The sequence below is a fragment of the Marmota marmota genome, unplaced genomic scaffold (genome assembly GCF_001458135.2).
Source record: "Marmota marmota marmota unplaced genomic scaffold, marMar, whole genome shotgun sequence".
Lineage (NCBI taxonomy): Eukaryota > Metazoa > Chordata > Mammalia > Rodentia > Sciuridae > Marmota > Marmota marmota.
The window spans coordinates 37309864-37323872 of NW_025999900.1; the positions used below are offsets into that span (position 1 = coordinate 37309864).

The window sequence follows — 14009 nt, forward strand, 5'->3', positions numbered from 1 at the left end:
ATGAAAATAGAAAGTGAGAATGTTTCCTAGCTGAGTGGCTTTGAATTTGGGTTCAAAGACAGGATTTAAACCCAAGCGTATCAACACCAACTCAAGCTGTCTTCAATACATCATGCTGACTGTCCCTGCTTTTCTGTTACAGTGATAACCAAGATCTAAGCAAACCTTCAGATTTCTGGAAAGCCCTTACCTACATCTTCACTTAAATGCTTGCCTAAAAGCTTAGCAAAAACTGGTGAATCAGACAAAGTAAGCCCGCATATGACTTTGGTGACAAAGAAGACTTTTAACCATTGAAATTTCTAACACTCTCAAGAAGTTTTCAGTGAAACCTGCCATCAGAGCAATGAAATGTTTTATTATTTATTCATTTGGCAAATATTTACTGAGCACCTAATTTGTGCTAGGTACTAGGTTTATAGTAACAAACAAAACATACATATAGTCTCTCCATCTTATATCTAGTGAAAAGAAAAAATGAAAATATCAATAAACATATGGTAATTACAGACATGACAAATTCTGTATAAGAATAGAGCAGGAGATATGGAAGAGACTAGAATGTTTTTAGACTGATTGGACAAGGAAGGCCTCTCTGGGTTAATTTAAGCTGAAATTTAAAAAAAATGAAAAAGAACCAACCATGAGGAAAGAGAGGTGATGGACAATCCAACCAGAGGAAATGGCAGGTACAGAGACCAATGCTGGGAAAGCCCATGGCTTGTGCAGATGATGTAAGCAGAGAAATGGCAGGATGTGATTTACATCTTTTTTTAATTTTTTAATTGTAGATGGGCATAATACCTTTATTTTTTATGTTTACGTGGTTCCGGGGATAGAACCCATTGCCTCATGCATGCTAGGCAAGTGCTATACCACTGAGCCACAACCCGGCCGTGATTTACATCTTAATAAAATCATTTTATTCATTATGGAGAGAAGTCATTCAACTGAGCATTCTTTACTACAACCTTAATAATCACCCAAAATTGCTCTAAGAGTTAGAAAAAAATACCAACTTGAATGAGACATGTTCTATAAGCCAACACTTTAAATTTAGCTGTGGAGACCCACACTCAGAGTGACATGTGCTGAGTAGGCAGGGGACACAAGGAATATGAAGAAAGAATTGCAGGCAATAGTGTCTCATATACATCCAATTTACAAAAGACCGTAGCATGTTGGACACCAACCTTTCCTTCTGACTCTTTAAGAAAGTCACTCTGAAATTCAGCTGGGATTTCCTAGCCCACCAGTGAGGATATAATCCATAAACCTCTGGACCAAAAAAAAAAAAAAGCCTCCACTTTTTTATTATTTGTTTTAATTAGTTATACATGACAGTAGAATGCACTTTGGAACATCATACATAAATGGAGTATAATTTCTTGTTCTTCTGATTGTACCTGATGTAGAATCCCACAAACACTTAACAGAAGAAAAAAATACAATTGATCAACAAAATATGAAAAAATGTACAACATCTCTAGCAATTAGAGAAATGCAAATCAAAACTGCTATAAGATTTCATCTTACTCCAGTCAGAATAGCAATCATCAAGAATACAGGCAACAGGGCTGGGGTTGTGGCTCAGCGGTAGAGCGCTTGCCTAGCACATATGAGGCTCTGGGTTTGATCCTCAGCACCACATAAAAATAAATAAAATAAAGGTATTGTGTCCAACTACAACTAAAAAATAAATATTAAAAAAAGAAAACAAGCAACAATAAACTCTGGAGAGAATGGAGTGAAAGGTACACTCATACATTGCTGGTGGGCCTGCAAATTGGTGCAACCATTATGGAAAGCAGTATGGAGATTCCTCAGAAAACTTAGAATGGAACCACCATTTGACCCAGCTATCCCACTCCTCTGTTTATACCCAAAGGACTTAAAACCAGCATACTACAGTGACCAAGACTCCACTTTTAATGATACTTTTGCCAGAAAATGTGTTAAGGAAGAAATTCAAGCTACACAAACCATTTCAGTTATCCAGAGGCCAGGAGGGGTTTTCAGATAACACATGTTAACATATCTAGTGGGTAATAGAGCAGTCTCTTTCCCAAAGGTAACTCTCTGGATAGTAGAAAACTGTTCATTGGTACTGGTTGGTGGAATAACTAAACCAAATTAGAGAATTATGGAATTTGTATGAAATAAATGCTTTCTTATAGGAAGGTCAGGCAATAAGGAGAAAGAGCTTTCTGAAGAACCCGTGTGGAATGGCTCTCTGCAGGAATCAGCCACACAGAGGAACGTATTCAATATGATAGACAAGACAGTGCTTCCTGACACTCGTTAAGGCTGTATCTGGTAACACTATGACAGAATGATCCTGTTGGCTTATTTTTTCATAGCAAGCAAAATTTATAATACTATCCATTTTCAATCACAATAATTTTCACAACTCTCTGAGGAGGTAAAACTAAACATTCTCCATTTTTCAGAAAATAGTTTAAACTCAGGGATAATATTAAAATGTATTGAGTCACTCATTACATAATCAGAAAATAAAGAATAAAATGTCTTGGCTTTGTAGTTGACTTACTTAAAGAAGAAAGGGAGGCCTTTATTTATCAATATAAAAATTTGTTCAGCAACTTTTTATTCAACAGTTAAATTTCTCAGACTGCAACAATCTTCTGGTTATAGACTATAGTAACCAGTGTTTCCATAATACAAATAAACAAAGCACTGGGAATTCATTTATGCATGAAAGATAATAATGTATATGAATACTTTTGCATATAGAAGTCCAGATGGCAAAGTATAATTAGATCATTTTTCTCAGTTTTCAACTTGTGTAAGGTAATAATATCTGAGCTTTATTGCATAATAGATAAATAAAACTAATGTGGGTTTTTGTGAGAATCGTAGGGGATTGACAATATTCTACACTTGTTTGTCAATTTGCAAGTAGTGATATTTAAATATTTCATGATCTTCTCCTGATTTGCTTTGAAAATTGCTACTGGCTCTTTTTCCACTTGAGTACTTTTGTCGTTTCAATCTTTCATTGACTTTTAGTTAAGGTTAATGAGTCAGTCACTCTGTATTGTGTGTGCCTATGATGTACGGATGTTCACATTATCTGGAGTCCTGATCTCCATAATAAGCACCATTTATACAAGTGAACAGAATAATTATAAAATAATGACCTGTTATAGTTTGGATATTAAGTGTCCCCCAAATGATTCATGCGTGCTGAAGGCTTGGTTTCCCCAGTGTGACGATGTTCAGGGGTAAGGATTTGGAAAAGTGATTAGATTTTGAGGTCTCTGACCACATCAGTGGATTAAGCCATTGAGAGATTTATAGTTGAATGGACTATTGGGAGGTGGTAGAAATCGTAGGAAGTAAAACCTAGATATAGAGTATGTCCTTGGGAGCATCTCCTTAGTGATCATAGCTTGTCCCTAGTCCCTTCCTCTCTCTCTCTCCCTCTGCTTCCTGGACGCCACAGGATGAACAGTTTTCCTCTGCCATCCCCTTCTGCCATCATATTCTTCCCCACCTCAGGCCCAAAACAATGGAGCCAGCTGACCATGGACTGAAACCATGAGACAAAATAAATCTTTCTTCCTTTAAGTTGTTTGTGTCAGACATTTTGTCACAGCAATGAAAGCTGACTGACACAACCAAAGGCCTCCATTCATTCCAAATGCCTTTCAGAATAAGCTAAGGAATATCAGTTATAGTTTTAATATCAGTATACTCTACTTCATTGCATCAGTTTCAATAAAGTTGATATTATAACTACTTTGTATAGTAGCCCTCTGACCATTTATAGAGGACTCATTTATATTTCCTCCTACTTCCTTCAGTCACAGTATGTCGTCCTCCTACCTAAGAAAATTTTCATGGAACCCTCTTCTGATGAATGCCCATTCTACAATAAACTGAGATCCTTCATCCCAATGAGTGAAACTAGTAAATTTAGGAAATCAATAGTTCTGAAATCATATAAGTCCATGCCCTACTTTTAACTATTTCCACCTGTATTTCTTTTCTAAGTAAATTTTAGAATATTCCTGGAAATTTTACACAAAATATCTTGTAGGCTTTTTATGATAAGTACTATATACCAAATTTAAGATTTATTGAAGAAGGTCCATTACATTAACAATGTTTTTATGCCTATGCAAAAAAACATAAACATATTTCCATCTCTTCAAGTTTCTTTAGCATAGCTTTGTAGTTTTTTCATAGAGGCACATATGCTTCCTGTATTGGGGGAAAAAAAGATCTCTATTGAGTTTCTATTGCTGCTATAACAAATAACCACAAACTTAGTAACTTAAAGCAAAAAAAAATTATCATCTTACAGTTCTATAGCACATGTGTTCAATACAAAACTTCACTGGGCTAAAATCAAGTTGTCAACAGAACTGCATTACTTTTGGAAAGCGCAAAGAGAAAATCCATTTTCTTTTCTTTGCTGCTTTTAGTGGCCACTTGCATTCCTGGGCTAGTGGCCCTCTTCCTTCATCTTCAAAGTCTACAATGTGGAAATCTTTCCATACTGTCCATGGCCAAGTCCCCTTATGATTCTCTTATTCTGCTCCTTCTCCCATCTTTAAGAGTCTTTTGTGATGAAAGTGGGTCCATGGAAAATGCAGGCTATTAGCCCTGTCTCGGGGCCATCTGATTAGCAAATTTAATTCAATCTACAACCTTAATTCTCCTTTGCCATGCAACCTAACACGTTGACAGGTACCAAGGATTAGGTTGTACCCATCTTTGGGGAACCCTCGCTCTATGCCTAGCACACCATCTGTATTCCTTTATTTCTTTTTAAATCTAGAATTCCAATATGTTCAAGCTAAATTTAGTTTTTAATTATAATTACTAGCTCATCACTATTTTCTGAAACATGCATTGCTCAATCCTTACAAATTTTTATTTCTGTTTTATTTAACAGTACAGTTTCCTATATTTTGATATTAACATTTTTATAAAATAAAAGAAGTACAAATTGTGTATTCTGACTCCTATTTTTTCATTCATATTACTAAGTAAAAACAACCTAGAAATTCAAAAGCATTATATACAAGCCTTGGGTATGGAAAGATTGAGAAAAGTTCCAGGATTGTTTTATGGAGACTTGCACTTATGGTCTTCAGAGCAGCATCACCTAGAAGCTTGTTAGAAATGCAGAATCTCAGGCTCCAATCCATATGTTCTCAATCAAAACCTGCATTTTCAAAGGCCCCCAGGTAACTTGTATGTACACTATGTTTAAGAAAAACCATCTAGACCACTATGTGTTATGGGATGAAAAGAATCAATGTTAGAAGATACAAATGAATGCTTTGTAATAAATACTTTTATTTAGTACCTAGCAAAAGCTTGAACTTATACAAACATAGAACTTTGGACAGACTTAGTTTTTTCACGTAATCTTATATAATCTTACAACAGAGACAGTCACATGAGATATAGATCTGTACTCTCTTTTAATACAGAATTTTTTTTCTGAATGTCCTCGCTATTACAACCATCAAAAACAAAAACTGATATTTCAAATCATTTTCTGAATCTTTTTTAAAGTAGTGAGGATTGAACCCAGGAGCACTCTACCACTGCATCCCCATCTCTTTTTACTTTTTATTTTAATACAGGGTCTCACTAAATTGCTGAGGCTGGCCTGGAACTCCCAATCCTTCTGCCTCAGCCTCCCAAGTATCTGAGATTATAGGCATGCACCACTGGGTTTGACTGCTTATGAAATCAGTTTTTTAACAAATCATTTTTTAATCAATTTATTAAAATAGTTGACTTGGACATCTGTGATGGTGACTTCAGCCTCCACACCTTGCTCAATACTGATGAAAGTAACCTGCTTAACAACCTCAGAAGGACTGTGCAAGTCAACTAGTCGCTTGTGGATGAATTCTCATCTGGACACAATTCCATGTCTTGGAGCCTTCACCACAAGGCACTTTTCTTGTAGTGATTCTCAATGTCTTGATAGGCATGTGAACAGGTCCTTTCACTTGAGATTCTTTTCCTTTATGCCTCTGATCAAGTCAGTTCACACGATCTCCAGAAATTTCACATAACGACTGGTGGTGGTGTCTTTCTGGTATCTTTAAAAGCCATGGCTCTTTAAAAAAATAAATAAAGTTGATAGATCCTTAGCCATGCTAATGAAGAAAAAGAGACAGATAACTCAAATTACTAAAACCCATGATGAAAAGGAAATATCACAACGACATTACTGAAATACAGAAGATAAACAGAAACTATTTTGAAAATTTAAATTTCATAAAATAGAAAATCTTGAAGACATCAACAAATTTCTAGAGATAAATGTCCTACCAAACTGAATTAGGAGGACATACAGAATTTAAACAGATCAATTTCAAGCAATGAAATAGAAGATGCCATCAAAAGCTTACCAATTAAGAAAAGCCCAGATCTGGGCACGGTGGTGCACACCTTTAATCCCAGAGGCTCAAGAGGGTGAGGTAGGAGGATCATGAGTTCAAACCAGCCTCAGCAAAAGCCAGGTGCTAAGCAACTCAGACCCTTCTCTAAATAAAATACAAAATAGGCCTGGGGATGTAGATCAGTAGTAGTTAAGTGACCCTGAGTTCAATCCCCAGTACCAAAAGAAAAAAATGTTCAGTACCAGATGGATTTTCAGCCAAGCTCTACAAGACCTTTAAAGAAGAACTTACACCAATATTCCTCAAATTATCCAATGAAATATAAAAGGAGGGAGTCCTTCCAAAATCATTCTATAAAGCTTATATCATCCTGATACCAAAACCAGACAAAAGACACATCAAGAAAAGAAAACTTCAGACCAATATCCCTGATGAACATTGAAAATTCTCAATAAATTTCTGGCAAATTCCATACAAAAATATATTAAAAAGATAGTGCACCAGGATAAAGGGTTTTCAAGCCAGAGAAGCAAGGTTGGTTCAACATATGGAAACTGATAAATGTCATTCATCATATCAATATACTTAAAGACAAGAATCATATGATCATCTTAATAGATGCATAAAAAGCATTTGACAAATATAGCACCCCTCCATATCCAAAACACTAGAAAACTAGGGATAGTACAAACATACTTCAATGTTGTAAAAGCTATCTATGCTTAGCCCAAGGCCAACATCATTTTTTTTCCCTTGTGGTATTGGGGATTGAACCCAGGGCCTTGTGCATGTGAGACAAGCACTCTACCAACTGAGCTATATCCCCAGGCCCAACATCATTCTTTTTTTTTTTAGTTGTAGTTGGACACAATACCCAATACCTTTTACTTTATTTATTGATTTTTGTGTGGTACTGAGGATTGAACCCAGGCCTCCGTATGGGCTAGGCGAGCACTCTACTGCGAAGCTACAACCCCAGCTCCCCCAACATCATTCTTTTTTTTTAATTTTTTAGTTGTAAATGGACCTTTTATTTTATTTATTTATATGTGGTGCTGAGGATCAAACCCAGGGCCTCACACATGCCAGGCAAATGCTCTACCACTGAGCCACAACCCCAGTACCCCCAGCATCATTCTTAGTGGGGGAAAATGTAAAAGCATTCCCTCTAAGAACTGCAACAAGGCAAGGAGGCCCTCTTTCACCACTTTTATTCAACATTGTCCTTGAAACTCTAGCTAGAGCATTTAGACAGAAGAAATAAACTAAAGGGATACAAATAGGAAGAGAACTCAAGCTATCACTGTTTGTCAATGACATAATTATATATTTAGAAGATCCAAAAAATCCACCAGAAACATTTTAGAACTCATAAATGAATTCAGTAAAGTAGCAGGAAACAAAATTAATATCTATAAATCAATTGTATTCCTGTACATAAGTGATTCCACTGAAAGAGAAATCAGGAAAACTATCCCATTCAGAAACATATGAAAAAATGTTCAACATCTATAGCAATTAGAGAAATGTAAATCAAAACTACTCTAAGATTTCATCTCACTCCACTAGAATGGCAATTATCAAGAATACAAGCAACAATGAATGTTGACAAGGATGTGGGGGGAAAGGCACACACATACATTGCTTGTGGTACTTCAAATTGGTGCAACCACTATGGAAAGCAGAATGGAGATTCCTCAGAAAACTTGGAATGAAACCACCATTTGACCCAGATATCCTACACCTTCATCTATACCCAAAGGACTTAAAATCAGCATGCTACAGTGACACAGCCACATCAATGTTTGTAGCAGCTTGATTCACAATAGCTAAGCTATGGAACCAAACTAGGTGCCCGTCAACAGATGAATGGGTAAAGAAAATGTAGTAGATGTGAGGGCGATCTGGCTGCGACATCTGTCACCCCACTGATCGCCAGGGTTGATTCAGCTGATCTGGCTGGCTAGGCTGGTGTCCCCTTCCTCCCTCACCGTTCCCTGTGCTTCCCTCCCAAAGGACCATTCTTAAGTCAAGGGTATACAAGTAGCTGCACTCTCCTGATAGAACCTCCAAAAAACTCTCAAAAAAATGTGGTATATACACAATGGAATATTACTCAGCCAGAAAAAAGAACCAAATGATGGCATTTGCCAGTAAATAGATGGAGCTAGAGCATATCATGCTAAGTGAAATAAGCCAGCCCAAAAAAACCAAAGGTTGAATGTTTTCTCTGATATGTGGATGTTAGATCATAATAAAAGGGGAGGGACTAGAGAAGAATAGAGCTACTTTGGATTAGATAAAGGGAAGTGAAGAGAGAGGAGGAGGTGTGGGAGTAGGAAGGATAATAAAATGAATTAGACAGTATTAGCCTATGTGCATATATGATTACATAACCAGTGTAACTCTGCATCATGTACAACCAGAAGAATGAGAAGTTATACTCCATTTATGTATGATGTGTCAAAATGCATTCTACTGTCATGTACAACTAATTAGAACAAATTTTTAAAAATAAAAAAATCCAGTATTCATTCATGTCAAAAATTCACAGCAAATTACTTAAAAGAGTTTTACAAAGAAGACCTAGCAGAACCCTATAGTTGACATCATACCGGATGGTGAAATACTGAAAGCTTTTCCCTGTAATCAGGAACAAAGTTGTTCTCATCACTTCTACTAGCCACTGACCTGGAAAACCCTATCAGTACAACAAGACAAGAAAAAGAAATAATTATCGTACAGATTGGAAAGGAAGAAGAAAATTCATCCTTATTTGCAGATGACACCATTGTGAATGCAAAAAGCTCTAGAAACCTGCAGAAGGCTGGGAAGTAGTCCTGTGATAGAGTGATTACCTACCACACACAAGGCTCCAGATTTGACCTCCAGCACTGCAAAAAATCTCATCAAGCCAGGCGTGGTGGCTCACAGCTGTGATCCCAGAAGCTCAGTAGGCTGAGGCAGGAGGATCACGAGTTCAAAGCCAGCCTCAGCAGAAGTGAGGCACTAAGCAACTCAGTGAGAGGCTGGCTCTAAATAAAATAAAAATGGCGGGGATGTGACTCAGTGGTTGAGTGTCTCTGAGTTCAATCCCCAGCAACACACACACAAAAAAAAAAAAAAAATCTAATGGAAACTTGTAAGTGAATTTAGCAATGCTATAGGCGTAAAGTTAATATATACAAATAAATTGTATTCCTACATACTACAATAAGCAAATGAAAACAAAATTAACAATAAGATCAGAAAACATATGATACTTAGGGACAAATTTTGAAATATGTTTAATTACAAGTGAAAATGACTAACATTGCTGAGAGACATTAAATTACCCTAAATAAATAAATTCATAAACTGGGAAACTGATTATTGTTTAGATAATACTCTCCCAAATTAATCTATAGATTACCCACAAAAACACGGATTAGTCTCAGAAACAGCACACACAACAAGATAAGTCTGGCCCAGAAAAGTATATATCCTATGATTCAATGTATGCGACACTCTAGGAAAAACCAATCTTATCTATAATGACAAAAATCAGATACTTGTATGGAGATGGAAGGGCCTCAATAAAACTTTGCGGTGGTAAAAGTGCTTTATACCTTGATTGGAGAGGCTGTTACATGGGTGTATGTGTACCCCTGTCAAAACATCAAACTGAGCCAGGCGTGGTGGCACATGCCTGTTGTTTCAGCTACTTGGGAGGCTGAAGCATGAGCACAAGTTTGAGACCAACCTAGGCAACACAGAAAGACCATATCCCCCCTCAAAAAAAAAAATCTGTCAAACTATACAATTAAAATGTGCACATCCTATGTAACATAAATTTTACCTGAATAAAGTTTACTTTAAAAATAAGCTCTTTACACACCTTTACCCTGATTTCAAAATCAAAGTATTATAAAAAGTGTAAAATAGTTCTAGTCATAATGAGAGGTGCACATTCAAAAGTGTAATTCAACATGAGTCAGTAAAGCCTTATTTATTTTATTGAAAATGTGTTTGAAAGCAAAACTGAAACCACTGTAAGGTATCAAACACAAGAGTGACGCACAGCTTCCCAAAGCCAACGACCCAGGAGGGGAGCTCCTCACCACGGCACCTGTTCCCCACAATGAAACTGAACTGAGTTCTCCATGGTATTCTTTCACTGGTAAAGTGTTCTTTAACCTTTTCAGGGATCTTTTTCCTTACATGTTCCACTACAAACTTTTCCTTTATTTAAATGATTACTGAGTGTCTCTCTTTAATGCAGAAGTCTGCCCTGCCCTAATTCATCTTCTTCTTTTCTTCCATTTTTTTTCTTTCTCATGAAGGATATGGCCACAATTATCCCAATGCCCAGGATATATTTCATGAAAAAACTTGTCTCTGCCTGAGCTGCTTCATGGCACTTTTTACCTCCTCATTCCTCAAGGTATAAATGAGAGGATTCAGCAAAGGGGTGACCACAGTGTAGAAGACAGACACCATCTTGTCAATGGAGAAGCTGGTGTCTGGCCGAGTGTAGAGGAAGATACATGGCCCAAAGAAAAAAGCGACCACCATGAAGTGGGCTGAACAGGTAGACAGGGCTTTCCGACGTCCATCAGCTGACTGCTTTCGAAGAGAAACCAGGATGACTGTGTAGGAAGTGACTAAAGCCAGGAAACAAGTAAGAGAGATGGTTCCACTATTGGACACGATCAGCATTCCTGTGAGGTACGTGTCTGTGCAGGCCAGCTTGATGACGGGAGGCACATCACAGAAATAGCTGTCAATAATGTTGGGGCCACAATAGGGCAGACGAATGGTCAAGAAGGTCTGCACTAGTGAGTGAACAGTGCCCCCCAACCATAGAGCAAAGACAAGTTGTACGCAGACCCTCATGTTCATTACATTGGGGTAGTGTAATGGAGTGCAGATAGCTACGTAACGATCATACGCCATGATGGTCAACAGAAAGATCTCAGCACAGGCAAAAAGATGTAGGAAGAAGAGCTGTGCAATGCAGTTGTCAAAGGAAATGGTCTTTCTCTCCAAAAGCAAACCCTCCAGCATCTTAGGCACGGTAACAGATGAGTGACAGATGTCAATTAAGGACAGATTGCTCAGGAAGAAATACATAGGGGTGTGGAGACGTGGAGTAAAGAAAATGGTAATAATGATGAGAATGTTCCCCAAAAGGGTGAGCGTATAAGTGATTGAGAATGCCACAAAAAACAGTATCTCCAGCACCCAGTTGTCAGTGAGTCCCAAGAAGACAAATTCAGGCACTCTTGTTTGGTTTAGAGCTCCCATCCAATGAGCTTTCCAAAGGAACTTGCAGGGGAAGGAGGGTGAAAGTTAATTTAACTTTGACATTATGGGAATGGAACTCATTGAAATGATACTGTGTTCCTATCTAAAATGCTTATTGAATTATAATAATAATTATTACAACATGCCCACTACATATCAGGAGCCAAGCTAAGCACTTCATGTACACCATTCTATTTAGGCTTAATTGCTCCTATCTTGCAGATGAGATCAGTGAGATCTGACAAGAATAAATAAACTTCCCAAAACTCTTACCCATTAGTTAAATGGCTCTTTTCATTTCAGAGGAATCCATTGATAGAATCAAATTAACATTCCAAAAATATACAATCCCTAAATAAAATCACTCAGTATTTAACTTACTATCAAATTAAATGCACATTCAAAACCTATAATGGTTTATTGCATGCTTAACTTTTTTAATGTGGTGTATTTTTTATTTGTTTTCTTCTCTCCAGCCAAACAATTTGCTCTCCTCCAGGCATGCTACCTCCACCTACCTATTTTTCAAAATCTTTGTTTTTATTTATTATTTTCCTTCCACTCAGAAAACACATCCTGTGGGAGAGTGGGGAAGGAAAGAATAGAAGAAGCCCATTGGATTAAACAAAGGGCCATGAAGGGAAGGGATTGGGAAGAGGAATAGGAAAGACAGTAGAATTAACCAGACATAACGTTCCTATCCTTGTATTTGAATACACAACCAGGGCAACTCCGCACCATGTATGGCCACAAGAATAGGATCCTAATTATAATAAATTATACTCCATGTATGTACAATATGCCAAAATACACTCTATTGTCATGTATATCTAAAAAAGAACAAATTTTTTTAAAAAGGAAAACATATCCTGTAACCAAGTATACTCTCCTCACCTCATCGCTGACTAATAAAATCCTATTCATCTTTTATCTTGGACTCTCTCAAAGAGCACAACCTTTAAGAAAACTTTCCTCATGTGACCAAAGCTTACCTTTTCCCTTTCATATTTCTTTTATGGTACTTGATTGTAAAGGAAAGTAAAATAGAGATGTAATTTAGCTCACAATAAAATTAAACTTTTTCTTAAAAAGTAATAAACACATGTGACTTACTACTCACAGCACTCAGTAGATGTTTTACATGCAGCAAGTAGGCAAAAATATTTTTATTTCAACCAAACCAAATTTTAAAAAAGAATCCAATCCTCCCTTCAGAATGGTGTTAATAAGTTACTTAAATAACTTAATTTTTTTAATAGTGTAATATGAGTTGTCCTCTAGGAGATATTATTGTTCAAATACTAAAGTCATATTACCTCTAGTTCCATAGTGGTTGGCTGGCCAAAAACTATAACATTTTGGGAAATAATCATCACAAATCACACAAGCAAAAAAAATGCACTCCATCCAATTAATTCACTTTTAGGAATCTCCTAAAGCATCCAAACACAGAAAAAGCAAAAAATCAAGAAAATATTAACTATCATGTTATTTTTAAAAACCTAACAGTAGCAGAACTTGACTAGAATTGTATACAGCCATTAAGAATGATAGTGACAACTAATTGAAATAATAATGATAGAAGGAGGTCAGTCGAGTACAGCAAGTCAATCAAGGCAGGAAAGAGAAGGAAAGGGAAGGTTCTGGGAAATGAGATTGATCAAAGGATGTTATATGTATGCACAAATATGGCAAAATGAATCCCACTGTTACATATAATTACAATGCAACAATTAAAATTTTCAATAGAAAGAATGATAATGACAAAAGATTACCAACATGAAAAGACATTGAAATATAATACATATAAGCTTTAAAAATACATTCTCAGCAATTTGAAATGTATGTAAAAGACAAATAGCAAATCAGAAGACAATATTAAAACATGTATGTCTAAAAATAGAAAACATTCCTTTCTTCGAGGATCTCAAAACTTGATAAGAAAAGACAAACGACTTACTTGAAAATGAGCAAAGAATACAAATAGGAAAAGAACAGGAAAACACTTGTGAGACGTAAATATGAATAAAAAGATGTTCAACTTTAGTAGTACATGAAAAAAATACATTTTTGTCTTTCATCAAATTGACAAAACTATAAAGCACTCTTTACATGCTGCTACTAAAAATAAATATTATTAAGACTCTTTGGAAAATAATCTGGCAAGACCAATTAAATTTTTAAATGTTTATAACTTTAGACCAAGGAATTTTAGTTCTAGGACTATGTTTTACAGAAATAAAGAAACTGGTAACTAAAGATACATTTTTTAAGCATTTTTAGTAAAACAAGATATTGGAAACAAACTGAATGCTCATCAACAGAGGA

At 36.3% G+C, this 14009-nt stretch overlaps 1 protein-coding gene across 1 annotated transcript; it reads right to left on the bottom strand.

Moving 5' to 3' along the window:
• Window positions 1–10751: 10751 nt before the first annotated feature.
• LOC107145421 (olfactory receptor 1509) lies at window positions 10752–11701 on the bottom strand. Its single transcript, XM_015489375.2, has one exon. The coding sequence runs from the start codon at window positions 11679–11681 to the stop codon at window positions 10755–10757; it is 927 nt and encodes a 308-aa protein (XP_015344861.1). The 5' UTR covers window positions 11682–11701; the 3' UTR covers window positions 10752–10754.
• Between the last annotated feature and the right edge of the window lie 2308 nt (window positions 11702–14009).